Raw genomic sequence first — 25,175 nt, forward strand, 5'->3', positions numbered from 1 at the left:
TCCCTCTGGCGTTCAATCTCTCCTCTCTCTCTCTCTCTTCCTCTCTCTCTCTCTCTCTCTCTGTCTTTTACTCTCTCTCTTGTGTGGTCTCGGCTGGTGTCTGCAACCAGAACAAATCTCCCCCAGCCAACACCCCCTGAACAAGGAGGCCAGAGCAGCTAATGGGAAACATGTGATTCTGCCTTGCGCTTGGAGCACCGTGAAGGGAGCCTTAGTCCCAGCTCAGCCCCTGCTCCCCCCTTGCTGCGTTCCCCCCACCACGCTGTCCCCTGCCTCCCAGCATCCCCCCAGCCTGTGCGGGCACAGGCGCAAGTTCCCCAGTCATTTACATTTCCGGGGGTGTCGAAGCTGGCGTTTATCAGTTGGGGAGTATCAGGCTGTGGAGGGGTTGGAAGCAGCTTTACTCCTTAGGTCGCCCCAGCCCCCAGGGCCAGGCAGACCTCATGCAGACTCCCCCCACCCACCACCACCATATGTAGGAGAACAGGGCCAAGATGAGCTGAGCTGTGGCGGCCTGGGGGGGGGCGGCCAATCCACCCCCACTGGAGGGCTCTGGGGCCACCCAGATTTCCATCTTTTCCGCCCTCCTGGGCCTCTGGGGAGCTGCAGAGGTGGGGGCTCCCCAAGGGCTTGGGAGCTGCCCGGCTGCATTTCTCTGCCCACCCAACCAGGGGGGAAGGGGGGACGGATCAGAGGAGGGAGGCTCTGGCAGGTTGGAATTCTCCTTCTCTGCCTGTGGATAAATTGTCCCTAATCCAGGCTTGGGGAGTTGTCTGGCTCCTACAGAAAGAGAGAGAGAGAGAGAGAGAACGCAGGAGATAGGGAAGGAGGAGGGAAGCAGGCATACAAACACAGTGACACAGACACACACTGTCTCACAAAGGGTCTCCCATGCACACACACACACGCGTGCGCACACACACTGACAAGTTACATAAAGGCACCACACAAACACTGAGGCACCGTTTTACTGACAGGCATACCATGGCACACAGACTCACCCATGTTGACACTGACACAGACATACAATGACATGGCACAAGGACCCACTGACATACACAGATGCACAACGATAAAGTCATACAGCACACACACGCAGAGTTACACACGTGAGCACATACTGACCCACAGTGAAACAGACCCACAGGGACACTGTGACCAGTCATGCCATCACACCATGACCCTGAAAACCCAGAGAAAGGCAGAGGTAGGAGGGAGGCAACACTGATCCACAGTGACACCAGTGCCCGCAGTCACAGGCCTCGAGATTGGAAGCCTGCAGGGACACACGCCCCGCCCCAGTACACACGCCCAGAGAGTCAGAGATGGGCAGAAGCCGGTTCAGCTCCTGACAGCAGTGAGATGCAGAGAGCTGTGTGCACACATGGGCACTCACCCCCTGACCACAGCTGGGCACACCTGTCACACATTAGGTACACACTCACACCTCTGTGTCCCCACAGGCGTGCAGACATAGGCTCAGCTGGACACACACAAAGAACTGAACAGACCCAGGTGCACACACCCACACATATAATTGAAGACACTGAACACAAGTATCAGCTCACACACACACAGTCCCATACGTGTAACACTCTTACACATATACTCGTATAGACATACAAATACACCCAGAGAAGCATACAGAAGGCTAAGTAGACCCAGGAAGCCACACACAGGTGTATTTGCCCAGACAGCTGACGCTCACAGACGTGCATCTGTACAGGCAGGATCTCTCTCTCTCTCACACACACACACACACACACACATACACATTCCCAGGCAACCAAAACCTATAAGCAGTCCATGAGGCCTGGTTCCCAGACCCACTCTCGGCTTCAGTACAGACCTCAGGGAGGCAGACAAATGGGCAGGAAGCCGGTTGGGGGGGGGGCGGTAAGGAGGGCCACGATTATTAAAGAAAACAAGAGACATATAACCAGTCGCTGATGGAGAAGGGTAAATGCCAGCTGCCTATACACCTCTCATGAAAATCTGCATTCACCATCACTTTGAACAGCAACTCTCACACCTACGTTGTAAGTGAGCTCTTAGCATTTATAGTTTCCCCAGCGTGCTTCTCCCCATTCATAAGCTCTCCCCTTTTTATAGATGAGAAAACTGAGAGACAGAGAGGTTAACTGACTTGCCCAAGATCACATAGTTGGTGAGAGTTGAGCCAAGGACCATTCTGACTCCCAAGGCCAGGTTCTTTTCACCATAGCATGTGTGTTCATGTTCACGCGTACATGTACCTACCCGCACGACGATGCTACCTGGGGTTTCAAGAGGTAGGCTCACACTCCCCAGTGAAATGAAGTTGGAGCCAATTTCATCCTGTGCAAGAGTGGACCCCATCTAGGATGGCCTCCTGGTCCCTCTCTCTGGCTCATCCCGTATCCATGCTTATGTCTGCGGTGCTGTTTTTGTTTCCACAGATGGGAGCTTGCCTGCCTGTCTGCCCATTGGCCTGGACCCCAGAGCCTGCCCAGCTGAGTGCGTGCAGAGGGCCCCGGCTTTGGGGCGACTCTCAGGCCGCCGAAGAGACCACTCTGGAACCACTGGCGAAGACAGGCCTTTCTTGCTGAGCTGGGCCTGTCTGCACAGCCTGCTCAGGTAACAGTGTATAGGGAAGCCGGGTCTGTGACTGGCCACCCCAGGAAGTGGGGATCAGGGGTACTTCCTTCCCAGTCATGGCAGGGATTTCCCCCCTCCCAGCTTAAGCCAAAAAGAGGCCCTTTAGAATCAAAATATTTTAACCCAACTTACTCAGACTCCCCATTATCCAGAAAGGTGAGGTCCGTGGATATACAGGCAGTTCCCTGGAGTCCTGCCTCCTAGTCTGGGGACTCTTCCCTGCACCTGGATGACCTGAGAGAACTGGGAAGGGAAAGGGGTTGTGACAGTGACCAGAACCCAGGACAGAGGTAGAGACCAGAATGCCTGATGTGTGAAGCTGACCCCGCAGGACCCCTCCCTTCTAGAGTCTGTGGAAGCTGAGAGGACCTGGGTAATTCGGGTATGCTAGGCTGCCCTCCTGAGATGAGATGGGGCAGGGGTGGGGGCAGGACCCACCTCCTGACTCTGGGCCCGAATTAGCCCACCCAGGCTCAGGAGCCACAGAGGCCAGGTGGGGCTGCCCTGCCCTGCAGAGGCAACTCCCCGAACTGACACATGAAGCCTCAAGCCTCGGGCTCCAGGAAGCTCCCTAGATCCCGGCCTGCCTGGGGACCCCACCCAACTTCCAAAAGAGCATTCCTGGGGCCTGAGGTCTGGGGGCGGGGCCTCCTGGGATTGTAAGTGTGGGGAGGTTCAGCTATGGAGGATGCAGGGCTGGATGTACCTGACTGTATGTGCACAGAGCATCTCGTGTGCAAAGTCCTCTGACTTGTGTGCAAGCAGGCACGTGCAGGACTCTGTCCGCAGGTGTGCAGGGTTCTGCACACAAGAGTAAGTGGACTGGGCTGGGGGACATTCAGAGGCTGTGTATGTGGTACATCGGAGTGAGTGTGCAGGATTCAGAGCGTGTCCTGGGCAGGTGTGGGGAGACTGGAGTGTTGTGTGTGCCACGCTGGATGGTGTCTGTGTGCAGGGCGCTAGTGTACACTGGAGAGGTGTGTGGACAAGAATCTGAACACACTGGGGTGATGTGTGAGTACAGTGGGGTGGGGTGTGTACACGAAGATCCTTCCGCGTATCACCGGGGAAGCGTGTGTTCAGGGTTCCGGCTGCACCCTGGGGGTGGTGTGTGCACGTGGCTCCGTTTGTGCTTTGGAGGTGGGCTGGGCAAGCCTTCAGCTGAGCTGGGCTCAGCAGTGCCCAGCCTTGTGGCCAAATTGCTGAAGTCACTTCCTTTCCAGCAGCAACTTTCCAGGAGGAGGAGTTCTTCAGACCTGGGCGGGGAGGGGGGGGGCAGAACAAGGAGCTCTCAGGGGAAGGAGGTGGGCGGTGGTGAGAGGCTGTGGGGAGGGCCTGGTGGGGCTGGAGGAGGGAAGTCCTCCAGTAGACAGAAGGAAAGACAAGGACAGGAGTCTGGAAGGGCCAAGGGCAGGAGGGGATGGGGGCGGAGCAGGGCGGGAAGCACAGTCCCTGGGTGACCTCGGAGAGAGGAAGGGAGGGCTGCCCGGCAGGGTGACCCTCAGGTTCAGCCAGAGCTGGCGCTGGTGCCCACACACCTGGCACCCAGGGCTGGGGGCTGGCAGGGGGCGGGCCTGGGGCAGACCTGCTTGCCAGGTGCCCCGCTCCGGGCAGGAAGGGGGTGGACAAGGGCTGCACAAAGGAGCTCTGTGTGGCTGGGGGTAGGGTGGGGGGGGGTGTGCTGTGCTGTGGTGGGGGGCCCTGATGATTCCAGGGGGGGGGGCGGGGCTTGCTCCCCTCGGGGGCGTCAGTGGCTCTAAGGGGACACCTAGTGGTGAGGGAGGGTACTGCATGAGATGACCTAGGTGGGAGGGGTGCCGAAGCTGGGTCGGGGTAGATTAGAAGTCAAAAATTAGAACTGGTGGTTGGGACTAGGACAGTTAGAGGAAGCTTCAGGGGAGGGGGCTGACTCTCTGGACAGTGAAGAAGTTTGGTTTAGAGGAGCCCAACAAACCTAAGTGCAGGCGCCAGCTCTTCCCTGTCATGGCTGTTTGTCCTTAAGGGCATTACTTAACCTCTCTGAGCCACCATTTACATGCCAAATAAGTGACAGCTGCCATTATTTTTTTCATCGTTGTTATTTTTGTTATGATTTTGGTCTGGAGTCAGGTTGGAAGAAGATCTTCAGGTACAATTGGGTGGCTGGGAGAGGGCTGAAGATAAGGAAGTTGAGAGGGGTGATGCATAGTTCCTGAAGGGGCAGATCCTGGGAGATAAAGGCCCTGAAGGGAGGTGATGGGGGAAGTTTCACAGCAGCAGTGATAGCCCCTTTGATGCAGAGTTTTCCATTTGAGGACATCCCTGAGGCTTCAGTCCGGGCTGGGAGGGAAATGGTGTTGGGGGGGCGGGGAGGAGTATGCAGGCTAGAGAGAGGGCCATGAGGCCGGAAGTGAGAGCTGGGGCTGGCAGCCTGGCTCCCCTGGGGAGGCTGTGGGTGGGGGAGGGGAGGCTGCCTGGGGAAGGGGTGGGGTGGTCACAGCCGCAGCGGGGGAGGGTGGGGCTGGGGACTCAAGGATGTGGGCTGGCCCTTCCCGGCACTGTGCACAGCAGGTTGGGGCCCCCAGCCCCCTTCCCTCCCAGCCAGCTGGTGTCCCCATAGGCAGGCTCAGACACACTGACCCAGAAGCAGACAGATGGACAGAAGAACCTTTTCGACTTTGTTCACAGACGTGGGATAGGTGGTGCCCTTGGGAGGGGTCCAAGAAAATGGATGCCTGGGTGTGGTGGGGAGGGGTGCCAGCTGCTTCCCTCAGATCCTGGAGGCTGCGAGAGAGCAGTGGACAGAGTCAGGAGGTCTGGCAGGACGACGTGCCCAAAGGTCTTCACGGGTGGGTGGAACAGAAGCAACCACTGGAGAGGAGGTTTCTCTCTTCTGCCAAGATCACACCCTCAGGCCCCAAGTGGGAGGTCTCCAGAGCAGGGAGGGTTGGTGAGCCCCACCCTCAGTAAGGGAGGGATGATGGCTTCTGGTAGGCATCTCAAAGAGGGCAGCATTGTGGATCAAGCATACTGTTGGAAATCTGACCTGGAGACTCCACAGAGTCTGAGACCCTTCGCTCCTTTGTGAGTGTCTTACCCGCAGCCCATCCTGCGAGAGCAACAGTGAGATTCTTGAAGCAGAGAGAGCCTAGCCTAGAAGGGGCCAGGCCACAGTCTGCCGGCAGGCATGAGAGAGAACAGAACCCTGAGTGATCGAGTAAATGGGGCAGTGAGGAACAGCTGAGGCCTGGGACCTGCAGGGACAGGGGATGTTCTGCCTGGATGAGCAACAAAGAGGCCCTCCTCATGCCATTTTGTGGTCTTGGGCAAAGTCTCTTTCCCTCTTCCGGTCTCAGTTTCCTCATCTATAAAATGGGAGGCGCACGAGGTGGCACTAGAACAGCATAGCCACTAGGGGAGCCGATTAAAAATGCAGAATCCCAGATGTCCCTTCAGATTTATGAGTCAGACTCCCCTGGACTAGGGTCTGGGTATCTGCAAGGTTACATAGCTTCCCCAGGCCCAGGGTTTGGAAGCCAATGGGTTAGATGATTTTAGGGTTCCTTCCAGCCTTAAGTGAGGCCACAGCTCTAGAAGGAGCACTTTCAGGAGTGGCTGAAGGAGAGTTGCAGGAGCTGGGAGTAGAAGGAGGCTTTGGACGTGGCAGAATTAGGAATCTTGCCACTTAGCAGCTATATGACTTCAGGCAAGTTATACAACTGCTCTGAGCCTGTTTCCTCTGTAACGTGGAGACAGTAAACCATGTCTCCCAGGTTCGGTGAAGATTCAGTGGGTCATATATGTGGAGGTGCTTCATAGATTGCAAATTGCCGCCCACCAAAGGCGAGTGGACGAGTGTCCCTGCCCACACTCCCCTGTCCCCAAGTCAGCTCTGCAGTCTTCCTGTGGAGTTAACAACCCTGGGTAGCGATCCTCCCAGTGGTCAAGGACCATTCAGCTCCCTGCTCCCCCAAACCCCAGCTCTTGGGGATCAGCCGGGGCCCTGAGTCCCCAGGCTCCCTTGGGGGTCAGACATGCCTGGATCTAAATCCCAACTCTGCCCTGACCAGCTCAGGGAGTCACTCGGTAAATATTTAGGTAGCATCCGTAGCCCGGGCCCTGGGGTCAGGGGACACAACGGAAAACAAGACAGACACAGTCCTTGCCCATGAAGAGCCCATACTTGGGGAGCAGACACACTGAACACCCAGTCGTACAAGTAATTGACTGCAGTCATGATAAATACAGTGAAGGCGAAACAAAGAGGGCTCTAAAAATATGTAGCAGGGGCCGGATGGAGGCTAGAGGTGGCATGGAGGGCGGAGAATGTCCCTTTTCACATTCTTAATCTCCTTCCCTCCTTCCACATCCTACTTGGGTCCCACTTTTGGGTCTGGAGAGGAAAGAGAGAGAGCCTCAGGGGGAAAGCCAGGGCTGATTGTTCTGTGTGCCTCATTCATTCATTCGTTCGTTCAGTAAATATTTTTTGAAGCACATTTGTGGGCCGTGTGCTGATCCGGGGGTTGGGAGATACACACAGAAGTCAGCAGGACAGAAATCCTTGCCTTCATGGTGCTTACCACCTTCCAGCGGATGGTTTCCTCGACTGTGGAAGCAGGGATGATAATCGTATCGATCCCAGGTTTGCAGGGGGGTCAGATGAGGTAGTCCACATAAAGCGCTTAGTCCCGTGTTTGGCAGCAGAGAAGGCGTCCCCAGAATATGTGCTTTTGTCGTTGTTGACTCCCTGGTATGATTGTTAAACCTCTGACCTCAGGCACTCTTCCGTTTTTTTTTGCAGCTCTTATCCTGCTAATAATTAAGTCACTTACCATAATCTGTTAAATGTTTGTCTACCCAGCTCTTGTGCAAAGTAGGCACTCCATAGATAATGAGTATATGAATGAGTGAATGATGTCACTTCATCTCAGCCTCCATTTCCTCATCTGCAAAATGGGGTTATTCATAGCCCCTACCTCGCAGGATTGGTATGAAGAATTAAATGAAACGATGCCTGGACAGCTTCCAGCCCAGCGCCTGGCGCGCAGTAGGTGCTCACTAAACCTGAGCTGCGGTGGTCCTTTCCAGGCGCTGTCCACGCCCCGAGGCCTGGGCTCAGGCCGAAGCTGCCCCGCAGCACCCCCAGCTGACAGCCAGCGACTGGCAGAGCCCCCAGGCACGGGGGCCCTCTCTCTTTCAGGTCAGCTGGGCATGCGCTGGAGGGAGTACTGGGGGAGCTGGGGTCGGTATGTGGGGGAGACCGGGCCCCATGGGCAGGTGGGCAGTGGTTGGGCTGTGGCCAGCAGACCGCTGAGATCTCCTCTTGCCTGTCTCGTTGCCCACAGAGATCTCCAGTGTGACAGCCCAGGCGGCAGAGCCGAGGGTGAGTGGCCGGGCTTCTCCTAGAGCCCTGGGGATGGGGCAAGAAGGAAGAGGCCGTGTCCTTGATAGGACCTCCGGGCCCTCTGACAGGGGCCTGGCCCTCTCCTGACGTTTGATCCACCTTGCTGATGGGCTTCCCTCCCCAAAGCAGGTGAACTGTTCTCCCCCAGCCCTTAGCCAGAGTCTAGACAAAAGTGGGTGAGCTGTCAATAAGTGGAACTGGGGCCTGTGGGGGTTCCCGATGCGTGTGGTGGTTTAGGAAAAGCTGGGGGTCAGCAAGGGGATGGGGCTTCGGGAGGGGACTCAGGGGAGGGGTGCCGGGGATCACTGAGGACATGGGAAGCTGACGAGGACTTAGGCGTTCGGTGAGGGACCTCCTGGCTGTGCTGCCTGGCAGGTCCTGGTCCCGGCTTCTCGCACCCTCATGTCAGCCCCGGCCCCGCCCGGCGGCCCGTGGAGGACAAGGTCAGGATGCGTGTGAAGCCCCAGGGCCTGGTGGTGACTTCCAGTGCCGTGTGCAGCTCTCCTGACTACCTCCGGGAGCCCAAGTACTACCCCGGCGGCCCCCCCACCCCCCGGCCCTTGCTTCCCGCCCGGCCCCCTGCCAGCCCACCCGACAAGGCCTTCGCCCACACCTTCTCCGAGAACCCGCGCCCACCCCCACGCCGGGACCCCAGCACCCGGCGCCCACCAGTCCTTGCCAAGGGGGACGACCCGCTGCCCCCGAGGGCGGCCCGTCCTGTCTCCCAGGCCCGCTGCCCCACCCCCGCGGGAGACGGCAGCAGCTCCCGACGGCGCTGGGACAACGGGCGGGTGAACCTGCGTCCAGTGGTCCAGCTGATTGACATCATGAAGGACCTGACCCGGCTCTCCCAGGACCTGCAGCACAGCGGCGTGCACCTGGACTGCGGTGGCCTCCGGCTCAGCCGCCCACCTGCCCCGCCCCCCGGGGACCTTCAGTATAGCTTCTTCTCCTCACCCAGCCTGGCCAACAGCATCCGCAGCCCTGAGGAGCGGGCCACCCCCCATGCCAAGTCTGAGCGGTCCAGCCATCCCCTCTACGAGCCTGAGCCTGAGCCTAGGGACAGTCCCCAGCCCGGCCAAGGCCATAGTCCCGGAGCCACGGCCGCGGCCACTGGTCTGCCACCAGAGCCCGAGCCAGACGGCCCTGATTACTCAGAACTCGCTGACGCCGACATCCTGAGTGAGCTGGCCTCCCTGACTTGCCCCGAGGCCCAGCTGCTGGAGGCCCAGGCCCTGGAGCCACCGTCGCCTGAGCCAGAGCCTCAGCTCCTAGACCCCCAGCCCCGCTTCCTGGACCCGCAGGCACTAGAGCCGCTCGGGGAAGCTTTGGAGCTGCCGCCCCTGCAACCCCTTGCTGATCCTCTGGGGTTGCCGGGCCTGGCTCTGCAGGCCCTAGATACCCTGCCCGACTCCCTGGAGTCGCAGCTGCTCGACCCTCAGGCACTTGACCCCCTGCCCAAGTTGCTTGACGTCCCTAGCCGCCGCCTGGAGCCCCAGCAGCCCCTGGGACCCTGCCCGCTGGCTGAGCCCTTGCGCCTGGACTTGTGCTCACCCCATGGCCCTCCTGGGCCTGAGGGTCACCCCAAATACGCCTTGCGGCGCACCGATAGGCCAAAGATCCTGTGTCGCCGACGGAAAGCCGGACGGGGACGCAAGGCAGACGCCGGCCCCGAGGGCCGTCTGCTGCCCCTGCCTGTGCCCACAGGGCTGGCGGCTGCCCTGGCTGAGCCCCCACCCCCGCCCCCGCCCCCACCTCACACCCTGCCCGGCCCAGGCCCAGTCCCAGAGCTGGAGCCCGAATCCTCCCAGACCCCAGTGGTCCCTACCCGCAGAGGCAAGTGCCGGGGCGTGCGGCGCATGGTGGTGAAGATGGCCAAGATCCCCGTGTCACTGGGCCGGCGGAACAAGACCACGTACAAGGTGTCGTCTTTGAGCAGCAGCCTGAGCGTGGAGGGCAAGGAGCTGGGCCTGCGCGTGTCCACAGAGCCCACCCCGCTGCTGAAGATGAAGAACAATGGGCGGAACGTGGTGGTGGTCTTCCCACCCGGCGAGATGCCCATCATTCTCAAGCGTAAGCGCGGCCGCCCTCCTAAGAACCTGCTCCTGGGCCCCGGCAAGCCCAAGGAGCCAGCGGTGGTGGCGGCCGAGGCAGCCACTGTGGCGGCAGCCACCATGGCCATGCCGGAGGTGAAGAAACGGCGGCGGCGGAAGCAGAAGCTGGCATCTCCCCAGCCGTCCTATGCAGCAGATGCCAACGACAGCAAGGCCGAGTACTCAGATGTCCTCGCCAAGCTGGCCTTCCTGAACCGCCAGAGCCAGTGCGCTGGGCGGTGCTCACCGCCCCGCTGCTGGACACCCAGTGAGCCCGAGTCAGTGCACCAGGCGCCCGACACACAGAGCATCTCCCACTTCCTGCACCGTGTGCAGGGCTTCCGACGGCGAGGTGGCAAAGCAGGCGGTTTTGGTGGCCGGGGTGGGGGCCACGCGGCCAAGGCGGCCCGATGCTCCTTCAGCGACTTCTTTGAGGGCATCGGCAAGAAAAAGAAGGTGGTGGCCGTGGCAGCCGCCGGGGTCGGGGGCCCTGGCCTCGCTGAGTTGGGGCACCCACGCAAACGGGGCCGGGGGGAGGTAGACGCCGTGACTGGGAAGCCCAAACGCAAGAGGCGGTCCCGGAAGAATGGGACTCTGTTCCCGGAACAGGTGCCCAGTGGCCCAGGCTTTGGGGAGGCGGGCACTGAGTGGGCCGGGGACAAGGGTGGTGGCTGGGCCCCTCACCATGGGCACCCGGGCGGGCAAGCTGGCCGAAACTGCGGGTTCCAGGGGACCGAGGCCCGGGCCTTTGCCTCCACTGGGCTAGAGAGCGGGGCTTCGGGCCGTGGCAGCTACTACAGCACAGCCGCACCTGCGGGCCAGACGGAGCTCAGCCAGGAGCGCCAAAACCTCTTCACCGGCTATTTCCGCTCACTGCTCGACTCGGATGACTCCTCCGACCTCTTGGACTTTGCCCTCTCAGCCTCTCGCCCCGAGTCCCGGAAGGCATCAGGCACCTACACAGGGCCCCCCAGCAGCGCCCTGCCCGCCCAGCGGGGCCTGGCCACCTTCCCCAGCCGGGGAGCCAAGGCCAGCCCGGTGGCGGTGGGCAGCAGCGGGGCTGGGGCGGACCCCTCCTTCCAGCCTGTTCTGCCCACTCGCCAGACCTTCCCGCCGGGCCGGGCAGCGAGCTATGGGCTGACCCCCGGCGCTTCAGACTGCCGGGCAGCCGAGACCTTCCCGAAGCTGGCTCCTCTGCCTTCTGCCGTGGCTCGCTCACCTACCGCACACCCGCCCGCCAGCACCTACCCCCCGCAGTACGGGGGCTACGGGGCTGGACAAAGTGTATTCGCACCCACTAAGCCCTTTACGGGCCAGGACTGCGCCAACAGCAAGGACTGCAGCTTTGCCTACGGCAGTGGCAACAGCCTCCCTGCCTCACCCAGCAGCGCCCACAGCGCTGGCTACGCCCCACCGCCTACCGGTGGCCCCTGCCTGCCACCAAGCAAGGCATCCTTCTTCAACAGCTCTGAGGGGGGCCCCTTCTCTGGTTCGGCCCCCACACCCCTGCGCTGTGACAGCCGGGCCAGCACGGTCTCACCCGGCGGCTACATGGTACCCAAGGGCACCACAGCCTCTGCCACCTCTGCCGCGTCCTCGTCCTCCTCCTCCTTCCAGCCCTCGCCTGAGAACTGTCGGCAGTTTGCGGGGGCTTCTCAGTGGCCTTTCCGGCAGGGCTATGGAGGCCTGGACTGGGCCTCGGAGGCCTTCAGTCAGCTCTACAATCCCGGTTTCGACTGCCACGTCAGCGAGCCCAACGTGATCCTGGACATCTCCAACTACACGCCGCAGAAGGTGAAGCAGCAGACAGCCGTGTCCGAGACCTTCTCCGAGTCATCCTCCGACAGCACCCAGTTCAATCAGCCCGGCGGTGGCGGTTTCCGGCGTGCCAACAGCGAGGCCTCGAGCAGCGAGGGCCAGTCGAGCCTGTCCAGCCTGGAGAAACTGATGATGGACTGGAACGAGGCATCGTCCGCTCCCGGTTACAACTGGAACCAGAGCGTCCTCTTCCAGAGCAGCTCCAAGCCAGGCCGTGGACGGCGGAAGAAGGTGGACCTGTTCGAGGCCTCACATCTGGGCTTCCCGTCAACCGCCTCGGCCAGCGCCGCGGGCTACCCATCCAAACGGAGCACCGGGCCCCGGCAGCCTCGGGGTGGACGGGGGGGCGGGGCCTGCTCAGCCAAGAAGGAGCGGGGCGGGGCGGCGGCCAAAGCCAAGTTCATCCCCAAGCCCCAGCCGGTCAACCCGCTGTTCCAGGACAGCCCAGACCTCGGCCTGGACTACTACAGCGGGGACAGCAGCATGTCACCGCTGCCCTCGCAGTCGAGGGCCTTCAGCGTGGGCGAGCGAGATCCCTGTGACTTCATGGGACCCTACTCCATGAACCCGTCCACGCCATCGGACGGCACCTTCGGCCAAGGCTTCCACTGCGACTCGCCCAGCCTCGGTGCCCCTGAGCTGGATGGCAAGCATTTCCCGCCGCTGGCCCACCCGCCTACGGTGTTTGATGCTGGCCTGCAGAAGGCCTACTCCCCCACCTGCTCTCCGACCCTGGGCTTCAAGGAAGAGCTGCGGCCGCCACCCACAAAGCTGGCTGCCTGTGAGCCCCTCAAGCATGGGCTCCAGGGGGCCAGCCTGAGCCATGCAGCTGCAGCCCAGGCCCACCTGAGCTGCCGGGACCTGCCGCTGGGCCAGCCCCACTACGACTCCCCCAGCTGCAAGGGTACAGCATATTGGTACCCGCCAGGCTCAGCTGCCCGCAGCCCGCCCTATGAAGGCAAGGTGGGTTCAGGGCTGCTGGCTGACTTCCTGGGCAGGACGGAGGCCGCGTGCCTCAGTGCCCCACACCTGGCTAGCCCGCCGGCCACACCTAAGGCCGACAAGGAGCCAATGGAGATGGCCCGGCCGCCCGGCCCACCCCGTGGCCCCGCTGCAGCTGCTGCTGGCTATGGCTGCCCACTCCTTAGTGACTTAACCCTGTCCCCTGTGCCGAGGGACTCGCTGCTGCCCCTGCAGGATACCGCCTACAGGTATCCAGGCTTTATGCCGCAGGCGCATCCCGGCCTGGGTGGGGGCCCCAAGAGCGGCTTCCTGGGGCCCATGGCGGAACCTCACCCTGAGGACACATTCACCGTCACCTCCCTGTAGTGCCAACTGAAGTGCCGACTGGACCTCGAGGTTTTGTTCCTGGGTGAGTCTGAGGATGCGGGTGCAGTGGGAAGAAGCCGGGGGTGGGGTGGGGGTGGGGTGGGGGGATGAGGACATTAGAGCTTGGGCAAGGGGAAGAAGTATAGCAACAAGCAGGAAGGATTTGAGGACAAGACTGGGGACCCGAGTTGGGATTCAGGGAGTCTGGCGTTAGATGTTGGGAATAGTCTTAGGGAGGAGATGGGGTCTTGAGTGGGGAATCCAGTGTGGGGCTTGGGCATTCAGGGGGTCCCGTTATTGAAATGGCTGGAGGACCATAGAATGGATGGGGCCATCTAGTTCGGTTCCTCAAGCGTTCATTTCCCTCATCCATGCTAGGTCATGGGCAGGGACCACCTGAGTCCCAGGAAGCACTCACCACTTGACCTCTTGCAAGGGAGGGCGTTTGCATCGCCCTGCATGTGACAGATGGAGAAAGAAGCAGGTTGGATAATTATCCGCCGAGGCCCATCCAGGATACTGACCCTGCCTGCTTCCCTGTCTCCCTGGGAGCTTCATTTAGTTCACGATGCAGTCTGGCAAGGGCCAGGCTGAGGGTGTGGCCAGTATGTCCTTTTCTGGTCTCCCAGAGTACCCCAAAGGCTATTTTTCAACAGGGGTGTTGGGATCTCCCTGTGCCTGGGAACCTGTAGCCAGCGCGGGTCTATCCCCAGGCAGGATGTTTCCTACCTAGAAAAAGCCAGTCCCTTTCCTGAAGCCAATTGCTTTTCTTAAGAATTCCATTAGGGAACTCCCTGGCAGTGCAGTGGTGAGGACTCGTTTCCACTGCAGGGGGCATGGGTTCAATCCCGGGTTGGGGAACAAAGATCCTGCGATCCTGCAAGCCGCACTGCGCGGCCAAAAAAAAAAAAAAAAAAAAGAATTCCGTTAAATATTGTTAGGTATTCAGATATTGTTTTATCAGGTACTGTCACCTTGTTGAGTTTTCTTAAGATTTTGTGTTTAGGAAAAGAAAAATAAAAGAGGGGAAATGCCCGCAAAGTGGTAAAACGGGACAGAGTTGGAGGAATCATTTTCTTGATGAACAACCTGCTCCAGAAATGCAGCCGTAACTGGCCCATGAGATCCCGCTTTTGGAACAGACCTGTTACAAAAATTGACCCAGACGTGGTGGGTGGTGATGGAGTGGGCTGGGGGCCTTTCTGAGCCCCTCACTCCCCCTGACCTCTGCTACAGTATACTGCAGCCTCCTGGGAGTGCCTTTTCCTGGAGAATGAATAGGAGGGCTCCTGGAAAGCCCCGTCCCTGCTCTGGGAAGGCTGTTCGAAGCCAGGGTGACTCAGGGTCTTGAAGTCATGTCAGTGGAAACTTATTACCCCCTCTCTGCCTGACCTCAGCTCCCTCGGTGCCTGAAGATGGCAGAGGGCAGCACATGGGAGTCAAGAGGCCTGGGGAAGGACCATTCCCCAACTGGCCAACTTGCTACATGCCCTTGACCAAGCTTTCGCCCCTCCTCCACCCCACCCCACCCCCGCCTCTGTTTCCCCATCTGTTGAAGGCAGTTGACTTTGATAATCTCTTGGGCTCTTAAAACTCTGCATGGCATAGACAGTGGACCAGAATTTCTTGGGGGACAGCATAGTTTTCCTCCTAATGAAACCAGACCAAGATTAAAAATGGCCTTCCATTCCCCATGCACCTCATTGCAGGCAGCAGAGCCGCAGATCTGAAGCAGGCCAGGGAGAAGCTGCTTAGGGTTTAAAATGTCAAACTCCTGATCCTTCTCACTGGAGGGGAGATGTCTCATGGATAATCCAGACATGTGAAATAATCCGAAAACCTTTCCTCCTGGGCTCTGGGTGGGAAAATAAACGGGTGAGGGGGCTGGGTGTTTGGGCAGGTCACGGCTCAGTGAGATACATAATGGAACCACCCAGTGAGCCCTGAACGCAGGAGGAACTGGGATGCCATCCAGCCCCACATTCTGGCCCCGCTCCCCACTCAGAGCTGGGAGTTCACAGCACTGTCCTCAAACCGATGCATTCAGTTGTTCCAGCCAGAGACGTCTGTCCAGCACCCACTGCATGCCAGGCACTGGGGACACAGCAGTGAACACCTCAAACGAGGTCCTGGTCCTCAGGGGGCTTCCAGTTTAGCGGGAAAGACAGTAAACAGAATGTTGGTAATTATCGCTGTAGGAAGGACTGTGCAAGAGGGGAAAAGCTAGGAGGCCATGAGGGCTTGTGTCCAGCTGATCAGATGCTGAGGCTGATGCCTGAAAGATGAGGGGGAGTCAGCCAAATGGGAAGTGGGAAGAGCATTCTGGGCAGAGGGAACAGCAGTGGGTAAAGCCCTGAGGCAGGAAGCGGCTCAGCTTTGAGGAGCTGATGGGAGGACGGCAACACTGAGTGAGGGGGTGAGGGGGCAGGGCCAGATCATGCAGGGCATTGGAAGGAGTTTGAACTTTGTCCCAAGACAAATGGGGAACCACTGAAGCGTTCTCAGCTGGAATGTCGTGGGCCACAGTGGAGCAGGGCCGGTGTTGAAGGAGGGAGACCGGCTGCGGTAGCCCAGGAAAGCAGTGGTGGTGGCTTGGACCATGGTGGTGGGAGGGCTGTCCCCCTTCTTTATCCAAACACTCCCTCATCTAGGGCAAACTCTACCCCCCCCCGCCCCCCCCCGCCCCGCCCAAGGACTGATTACAATCATTGTGGGAGTGAAGAAGCCTTGGGGATATAGGGAAGGAGAACAGTGAGGAAAAAGAGTTAACAGAGGGAGTGTCACTGTCAACAGAGGGCTTAAGCAGGGAGGACAGTGACACACTCATTCACCGACAGGCACTGAGCCCTTTTGACCCTTGGCACGGGGGGAGCAGTCACTGAGCTTAGCCTCACGTCTTGAGCCCCTCCATGCCCGTCCCGATACCAGACACGGGGAAGACAAAGCAGACGTGGCCCCTGTCCTCAAGAGTGGCCATCCACCCCCAAAAAGCTCAAGCAAGCACACAGAGAGCCTCAAACACCTGGTGGGAAGTGGCAGGGAGAAGCAAAGCTCCTGCACCAGGAAGGTGGGCCGTGGGATCAGAAGTCACCGCTCTGCCCCTTTGGTGAGAGAAGGGACATGTATTCGTGCCGGGCCCTTTGTGCAACACTGCCTCACTGACCCTTCACAGCAGCCTGGAAGGTGCGGGTCCTCACCCTCACCCCCCCATCAGAGAGTTGAGGAAACAGGTACAGCTCTGAACCCTGCCCAGGGGATCCATAGGTAGTAAATGGCAGAGTCATGATTTGAACCCAGTACTGCACCCCCTCCCAGCCTGGATGCTCTGCTCCCCCTCCACGCTGTGCCCCTGATTCCCCATCCGCAAAATGACGGGTTGATTGGATGCTCACTACAACCCTTTCTGGGTCTGACATTTTAAACGGATTTTGAGGTTCTGTGAAAGAAGCTGCATCTGAGCTTGTCCTTGAAGAATAGGCGAGATTTGGACACACGGAGATGGAGACGGGGCGGGGGGGGGGGCGGGGGGGCATTCCAGGCCAAGGAAACCGTGAGCCAGGGCAGGTCACATCCCAATGTGAATTAGAAGAAGAAAGCTTGGAGGAGCTAGAGTGGGGAATGGGGCACCTGAATGGTCTGGGAGCTGAGTTGATGGGACAGAGAGGGACGTGGGGCCGGGGTGGGGTGGGGGTGGGGGTGAGGGAGACTTGGGCCCCGCAAACATCTTCTAGTCCCTTAGATGGAATGCGGAGCCAGACGGACTGGCTCCACCTTGGGCCCTCACGGCTGAAGATCAGCCCTTCCAGACCCTGGGGAAAGGGTGGGAGGGTGGGAAGGGCCCTCCAAGGTGTTTAGGGATCTCGAGTCCCCCCTCTCCTCCCTATTCCCTCTCAGGCCTGGACCTGAGGCCAAGAGAAATGTCACAGGTCCTCCAAGGTTACACCAGCTGGGGCCTCACCGGAGCAGAAGGCGGCTTCCAAGGCCACCAACCAGCCAGGGTCAGCAGGCATGCCCGGACCTGGGCCAGGCACTGGCCGCTCTGGGCTTTGTCTCTCCATGTCTTGAAACCTCAAGAGGTCACCTGATCTTGCCTCTGGCCCTAGGCAAGAGGCCCTCACGTCAGGGGTCAGCCAGGCCTGCCCTGCCTCTCCTGGGCTCCTCTTCCCACTCTCTGGGGCTCTCCTCCCTCCAATCCGATCTCTTGCCTCTCCTGCAGCCATTTTCAGGCCAGGCCTTCTTGTGCTGAGCCCTCATTTCCTGGAAATATAATCTCTCCATGAGCATGCCCTCTCACGCTCCTCCTCGCCCATCTCCCCACATCCCTGTGGACCCAGAAGAACCCAAGGGAGCAAGGCCCTGAAACTGGAGGGTGGTGGCTAGGAGCATGCCTGTGGGCACAAACAGGCCTCCGTGCAGAGCCCGGTTCCATCCCTTACCAGCTGGGTGACCTGGTGAGTCACGTCACCTCACTGCATCTCTTGTGAGAATTAAATGAGATTACCCGTGAAGCACTTAGCCTGTCCCTGGCACACAGGAAGCATGTAATCAGTGGTTGGTAGATGGGTGAATAAAATACCTCCCCGCCGTCTGTGCGCGTCACACACCTCTGACCCTTTCCTCCGAGCTCAGGACTCTGTAGCCAGCACTCCTTCACCTGCTCTTCCTGCTTCCCTTCTAGGAAGGAGCTGGTATTCTAGTATGGGTTTGGGGCCTTTGGCAGGAGGCTGTGAAATACCACCTAGTTATATGCCTTAACAGTGGGGCTGAGTCCTCCCTGGGCGGTCCAGAGACAAGGTAAGTCACAGACCCCACGCCAAGGGACCTAAAGCCTGTTGGGCAACAGGACCCAGACTCCTAAATGACCCAGGTCAGCTAGAAACTCTGTCCACACACAGTTATCCACAGCAGTCCTCTCTTTTGGTACAGATAATCCGAAAGAAGATTGCCTTGTGATTTTGTAATACATCATGATTTCTCTCCCGGCAGATTTGCCCTGCTTGTCATCCTAACTTTTGCTGCCATAGTGCCCTCTGTTTGTGCTAGAGGGCAGGAGGAAGTAGGTTAATGCTGTGTTCAACCAGCATGAACCAGGCGCCTGCCCCGGGCCAGGCATTGCATCCGGTACTAAAGGTACCACTGAACAAGATGAGCAGTGTCCTGCCCTCATGGAGTTTACAGCCTTGAAACAGGTGTTCATTACAAGCCTCCATGTGGGCATCACTCTCCAGAGGAGGGACTGAAGTGCTCCCACCGGAAATACCAGGGACCACCCTCTTGAACCGTGGTAGGTCAGGGCAGACAGCAAGAGCTTCCTGGGGGGGGGGTGCGGGGGGGGCAGAAAATGGGTCTTGAACAAATTTGAGGCCTCGGCAGCTATAGCCCTAGCTCAGCCACGTGGGTCAGCACAGCCAGTGCGTGCCAGGTCTCTGCCCCAACACCTGCCCCCGCTTCCTGAGCCCATAGCCCCCACTGTGGCTGCTGCATGTCCCTCAGCATTTTGGGATGCATGGTGTCTGGAGCAACCTCCCCCTCCCCCCCCCAGAACATTTACTGGATGAATTGACTAAAACATGTCTGCTCTGGTGACTTCATTGCTTAACACCTTTTGATTGCGTCCTCCCCTCGCCAGCCTCCTTGCCTCCAAAATAAAGGCCCAACTTCCTAACCTGGTATTCCGGGTATTCAAGGCTGCTTCTTCAGCCCTGACCTCCTGCTCACACAGCCTCCCTTTCCAGCTCTATACTGTGGGATCGGGAGGGAGCTTTCCAGGCCCTTTCCCCAGTGTGCCCTGTGTCTTTGCTTTAGCTGTTCCCTGGCCTGGGCCGCCCTTTCCTAGTCATCATCCATCTCCCACCTGTCATTTCCTATCTTTCACTCAGACACTGCCTCCTCCAAGAAGCGTTCCAGGATCCTTCCCAGGCGCAATTAATCTCCAGCCCTTTATGCATCCATGACAGCCCTTCCCGGGAATGTTTTCCTCACCATGCCATCAGCTCCGTTAGGCTGGTTACTCATCTCTGTGCACTGTCCCTGTCTCCCCAGTGTTTCATCAGGCCGGGGACACTTCAAGGGTCAGGATTTTTTTTTTTTTTCCAGGAGTCAAAGAAGGGCACGTAGACTAGGGAGAATTGTGAGAGAAAAGGTTAGGCATTGGGTAACGGGGCATGAGCTGGTTTCTCTCAACCGTACTGTTATCAGATGCGCTCCTAAGGATGAGGCAGGGGAGGGGTGTATAAATAAACCAGTTCCAACTCTCAGGCTAACTGGGCTTTTGGAGTTCTGTAAATTCAGCGCCTTCCAGTTTACAGAGAGGAAGAGGGACTCGCCCAAAGACACAGAGCCACCCAGGCAGGGAAGCCCAGAAAGGTAGAGTCAGGAAGGTCGCTCGGGGATCACCCAGTTCCATGTTCTTGCTACTTCCTCAGCCTCCACTCAGTTGCATGCCCAACACATACCCAGATGTGGGACAGATGCCTGTCCTTATATAGGCATCTCCGATCAGGAGGGTGGAGAGTGTGGGTGTTCGGGGTGGGGGCGTGTATAGCCTCCTCCCAGGACAGGTAAGGAGCGTGAGGCTCTGAGAGGTGAGAGATACGCACAAGGTCACACAAGCTTGGTGGGCAACCATGGAAGTAAACCCCATTTGGTCCCACTAGCATCCCTCTCTATGCCCCGCAGTGGGGGAGGTAGGAGAAGATCTCTAAGGAGGGAATGACTGGCAGAGCTAGAGTTTAAGGAATGCCTCTAGTCACTGGTGGACAGATTTTGAAAAACTTCCCTGGAGTGAGGAGGAGAGCCACCCACCCACCCACATGCCACAGCCTACCCAGCCCCAATTGGAAGCTTCATCCTTCAGAGAACTCTGGGTCCAGAGGGTATCTCCATCTGTCAGGTGTGGTCTGGGCCTCAGGGAAGCAGTATCCTCTCCACATTTAAGGGACTCAAAAGCCTGACTTTGCCTGAAGACATCAGAAAGGCTGGATCAGCCTCCCTGGACAGCTGTGATTTGTCTCTGACACCTTGTCTTTGGTGCTCTATCTCAGTGCCTGAAGATCTCTGCCATTCCCTGTTCAACCCCCTTATTTTACATAGCAACTGAAGCCCAGAGAGGGAAAGGACTTGCCCTAGGTCACACAGCATATCCGTCTCTCAAATCCTCATGCACTCTTTGCCTTCTGCTCCACTGCCTTGTTTGATGTTGAGACCCCTTTCTGGAGGGTAGAGACTAGAAGGTAGGGTTAGACCTTAGCGCATGGCCTGGCAGTTAGCGGCTGTGAATACATGTCTGCTGGTTGCTTGAATGAATGCTCCTTTTGCCAGGGAGAGCAGCTCTCTTTGGACAACCTGACTTATATGTGATCTGTAGCACTTTAAATCCCTGCTCAGCTCTCCCTTGGCACCCCCAGTGCCAGCGCCCACTGACAGGCAGAGACCACCTAAAGCCCTGGCCTCACAGATGGTAAAACTACTGGAGCATGAGACTCTGGGACGTGCAGTCCTTCGTTATGGAGGCACTAAAAGGTTAAGTCTCGTGAACAATGGCTGGTGTCCTGGGGCGCCAGCCACTGCTGGCATCGGGGATACGGAGGTACCCCACGCAGGTCTCTGCCCAGGAGGAGCACGGAAGGGAATGATAAGTGCCCCAGTAGCTATGGTAACAGGGCGGTCTCAGGAGGCGTCCGGAGATGTGCAACACCTGACCTGGACCTTGACTCGCCGATCAGACTCGGACCGGTCACGGCTCTTTCGTTCAGTCGGCGCACCTTGTTGACCCCAGCATGTGCTGGGCGCTGTGCTCAGCGGTGTGTTGAAGAGCCACAGGCCCTCTCACCAAAGCTGGGTGAGGTGCCCCCGCTGTGCTCCCTGAGTCCCCCAGGGCTCCTCTTGACACACCCCCATCTCCCTGCGTGTGATCGCCTGGTTTGGGGTCCGCTTTGCTTCCCTCTGTGCTCTGTGAGCCCCTCAAGGGCAGAGACCAGATCCGTCTTGCTGTCTGCTTTGTCTCCAGTGCCCAGCACTGGGCCACCTGGCCCAGCAGCACTGCTTCTGTTCCGTGGCGAGTTGAACCTGGTGAAGTCAGGGTTCTGCATGGCCATAGCATTCTGCTTTCTCCCTGGCTCAGGAACCTCTGGTTTTGATTCTTTCCCCATCCCCCACCCCCCACCATCCCCCCAGATTCTGGCCAAGTCATGAAAGCTGGGGAGGGCGGTGTGAGGAGGAAGGTGAGACAGCGGTGGCTTAGCAGAGGGTGAGAAAGCCTCCCTGCTGCCTGGCCGCGGGCACCACGGGAATGGTTCTGGCAGGAGCTGCCTGCTGGGCTGAGATCACCATGGAGACCTGGCTTGGAGAGGGTCACTGGCAGTGGCTAAGGGCTGGAGGGGGCGGGGGTGACAGGGATTTGTGCAGAGGCTCCCAGCCTGCCCCGGGGCCCTTAAGGGGAGCAGGGAAGGCTGGGGTTCAGCACAGTTCGCTTGCTAAGTAGTTTGGAGCTGCCCGTCCTAAATCTCCCCCTCGTCACCCCAATACACCATATCTGTCACCCCAACAGGGGTTCCTTAGCTTGACAGCTGTTCTTCAACTGCAGTAAAGCTGTCCTACAGATAGATGCCCCCAGCCCTCCAGCTGAACCTGTCCCCCCACCCTGCTTATCACCCTAACTGGAGAACTGACACCCACCCCAGCTGTATCCCCTGCCCCGATCACCCCAGTTGCGATACAGCTTTTCTCCCCATCACCCCAGTTGTAATACAGCTGTCGCCCTAACAAGCATACCTCTTAACCCTGTGGCTAATATTCCATCCTCCCCTCACCAGCAGGAGACCCGAGAGCTTAACAGAGATACAGCTCCTACCCTCCCCCTCACGCCTCTGCATGCCGCCTGGGCTGAGGCACCAGGATGGGGTGCTGTCCCACCTCCCAGGAGCCCACCTGGCTCCCTGAGGGGAGTCCTGGCAAGTCCAGCCTCGGGACAAAAGTCTTCCCGGGGGCTGACTGCCCAGCAGACAGCAGCCAAGGCTGAGCAGAATTTAAATGTGGCCCCGTTGGAAAGGGAAGCCAAGAAAGAGGACAAGAGAGGGAAGGCTTTCTGTGGCCGCCTGGTTCCTGCAGGGGTGGGGGAGGGTGGATGGCTTGCTGAGGAGTCTCAGAAGGTGGTTTTAGGACCCCCACGCCTGCCCCTTAATTTTGGTGGGTTGGTCACTCACCCAATGTAGGAGACATGAATTTCAGGGCTCTGAGAAGAGGACAGAGCTCTGAAAGAGCCAGGCTAACGACTGGAGGTCTTGAGAATAACTGAGCCCACACCCCTTTCCCACTGGGCATCTTCCCACTCACCCCAGCAAAGCTAGGGCTCTGGATAGGGAGTCAGGTCCCCAGAGCCCTGCAAACATAATTAGGACCGACTGTCTAGGGCAAGGGGGTACTTGAGATCTCTATTGTCTAGTGATTGTAGGGACTGGGGAGTCGAGATTTTCTGAGCTTCAGGAATGCGGGGTGCAGCCAAACAGATGGTATTGTGTTGGGCAATTTCTTTATTCAGACAGACTTCCTCATCACCTCACCCCTCTAAGGAACAGAATGACATTGATAGGGAATGGGGAGAAGGTTGGATTTGGAAGAAATTAAAGCAGTGGTTCACACCTGTGCTGTGCTAAGGCCCTGTCTTCGCATTATGTCATTCCTCAGAACAGCCTAGGTAGGAGGAATTACTAAACGAACTGGTACATGAGGAAGCCGAGGCTTGGGGAGCCTAGCTGGCCCAGGCCCCGTGAAGATAATGACTAGTACTAATTAGGATCATTTATGACACATTTATGGACCAGGCTTAATCTGCCTCAAACCACTGAACCTTCCCAACGAATTTACGGGATAGTTCTGTTATCCCCTTTTTACAGATGAGTAAACTGAGGCTGACAAAGATTCACTGACTTGCCCAAGGTCATAGAGCTATTAAATGGTGGTGCTAGCGTTTGAACTCAGCTGTGTCTGACTCAGGAGCTCAAGTTCTGAACAGATTGCACTGCCTGGAATCCCAGCTCCTCATCCAGTACATCCTTTACCTCTCAGTGGTGTGGGCCTTGGACACACACCTATTTTACAGATGGGGAAAGTGAGCTCAGAGCAGGCCAGAAAGCAGTCCGGAGGCTCATGGATGGGGCCACTTGGAATTTTCTGGGAGAAGGAACAATGCAGTTCCCTTCTCTCAGAATCCTGGTAGGAACCGGGTGGAGGTCCTGCTTTTAACCTCCCTCTTCCCAGAGCTCAGGGTCTGTCCCTGCCGCTGACTTCTGCCTCTTCTCTTGTGTTTCTCTGCAGCTTTCAGAAAACCAACGCCAAGACCCCTCCCAGCGTCCACATGGTCCTCCGGCAGGCACCTGCCCCTCTGCCTCCCGCCCCACCTCCCCTGCACCCCCTGCAGCCCCATCGCCCCCCCCCCACCCCTCCCTGCCCATCTCCTCCACGCAGAAGCCGAAGGTGAGCCCTTTCTGCACAAAACCAGCAATTGTAAATACTTTTTAAAAATGTACAAAACTTAAAAACAAAACACAGTTTTAGAAAAAGACAAAAAAAAGAGAGAGAGAGAGAGAACGCGAGCGTGTGCAAGAGGTTGCGAGCGGGGCCTCAAGGTGTCCAGAGCCCCTGCAAGTATGCACTGAGAAATTTATCTACAGGTCGTTTGACAAAAATGAACAATATCCTATTTATTGTATATACTGTTTTATTATAAATCGTGGATTGTATATTGCATTCTGTAAACCTGCTGTGGTCCCGTGGTGTGCAAATTCGCATGGTGGGGGGGAGGGAGAGGAACCTCTTGCGGGAGCTTTTTTTTTTGTTTTTTTGTTTTTTTTTTCTTATTTTTCACTCTTTTGGGTTTTCTCTTCTGTTGTTGTTGTTGTTTTCTGTTGGCAGGACACACCCAAAGATCCAAGTTTGTATTAAAAAGAAATGAAAAAAAGCAAAAAAAAACAAAAACAAAAAAACAACCTCGTGTCTTGTGAAAGGGGGTGAGTGAGGGTGGACAGAGTGGAAGGGGTGTGACAGCTGGGGGTCATCACCAGCCACTGGGTCCCCAGAGGAGTTGAAATACCTTCATGTGTTCCCTCCCTCAGAGCTCTCCCTTCTGCCTGAGATCTGAGTCACCTTTGCATCTGGGCCCCTCCCTTTCCACCCTAGGCCCTGGGTCTCCCCTGCCTCTGGGCTCCCCAGACTGCCCCCTGGGGTTTCCTGGCCCCTGGTCCATGCATTCTGTCCCGGGTCCAAGGAGTCTGCCTTTTAGACCTTCCTTTTGCCCTAAGTCCTAGGTCTCCCATGATTCTGAGACCCCTGTTCTCCCCCAAGTCCTTGGTTTCCTCTCCCTGAGGAACTCCCATTATAAATCCGGTCTTGGGTCTCCCCTGCTTCTAGATCCCCTTACTCCATCCTCAGTCCCAGGTCTCTGACTCCAGCCCCTTCATTTGTCCTGTGTCCCCTCAGCCTTTGGACCCCACCGTGTACTCTGGTTCAGGATACCTGTCTTTCAGACACTCCATCAATCCTGAGCGCAAGAACCCTTGTGGGACACCCCCCTTTCCCACAGAGACTGGAGTATCCCCTGTTTGTGTGTCTCCCATCTACCCCAGGGCCTGGGTCTCCTTTGTCTCCAGGCCCCCCTCTTTTTTATCCCAACACACCTGCCTCTGCCTATGCAAACTCCAGGGTTTGACTAGGCCAAACCCATTGGCCTTCTCCTTTCTTTCCACTCTGAACCCCAAATGCCGGGTCTGTATTTCCTCCCAGCTTTTGTAAACTTTGAAAGAAGAAAACTCCTAATCCTGTGCCTATTTCTGGTGGACCTGGCAGGGCCGAACTGTATCACACCCCCTGACCTTGGGGAGCTCTTGGCTGCCCTTGACCAAATAAGCCCACTTTGGGCT

The 25,175-nt window shown here is 58.0% G+C and overlaps 1 protein-coding gene across 2 annotated transcripts; it reads left to right on the forward strand.

Annotated features, from left to right (window-relative positions):
* On the forward strand, positions 1 to 24,237 carry AHDC1 (AT-hook DNA binding motif containing 1). Of its 2 annotated transcripts, none has more exons than XM_027109518.1 (5): positions 1 to 2,616; positions 7,600 to 7,816; positions 7,962 to 7,999; positions 8,396 to 13,303; positions 23,575 to 24,237. In XM_027109518.1, the coding sequence occupies exon 4, from the start codon at positions 8,470 to 8,472 to the stop codon at positions 13,258 to 13,260; it is 4,791 nt and encodes a 1,596-aa protein (XP_026965319.1). In that variant the 5' UTR covers positions 1 to 2,616; positions 7,600 to 7,816; positions 7,962 to 7,999; positions 8,396 to 8,469; the 3' UTR covers positions 13,261 to 13,303; positions 23,575 to 24,237. The 2 variants fall into 2 exon arrangements, with proteins under 2 accessions (XP_026965319.1, XP_026965318.1); XM_027109517.1 differs by having other exon boundaries at positions 7,705 to 7,816.
* Positions 24,238 to 25,175: the final 938 nt, after the last annotated feature.

The sequence above is a fragment of the Aethalodelphis obliquidens genome, unplaced genomic scaffold (genome assembly GCF_003676395.1).
Source record: "Aethalodelphis obliquidens isolate GAN/ISIS:26980383/991018 unplaced genomic scaffold, ASM367639v1 scaffold9, whole genome shotgun sequence".
In the NCBI taxonomy this organism is placed as follows: Eukaryota; Metazoa; Chordata; class Mammalia; order Artiodactyla; family Delphinidae; genus Aethalodelphis; species Aethalodelphis obliquidens.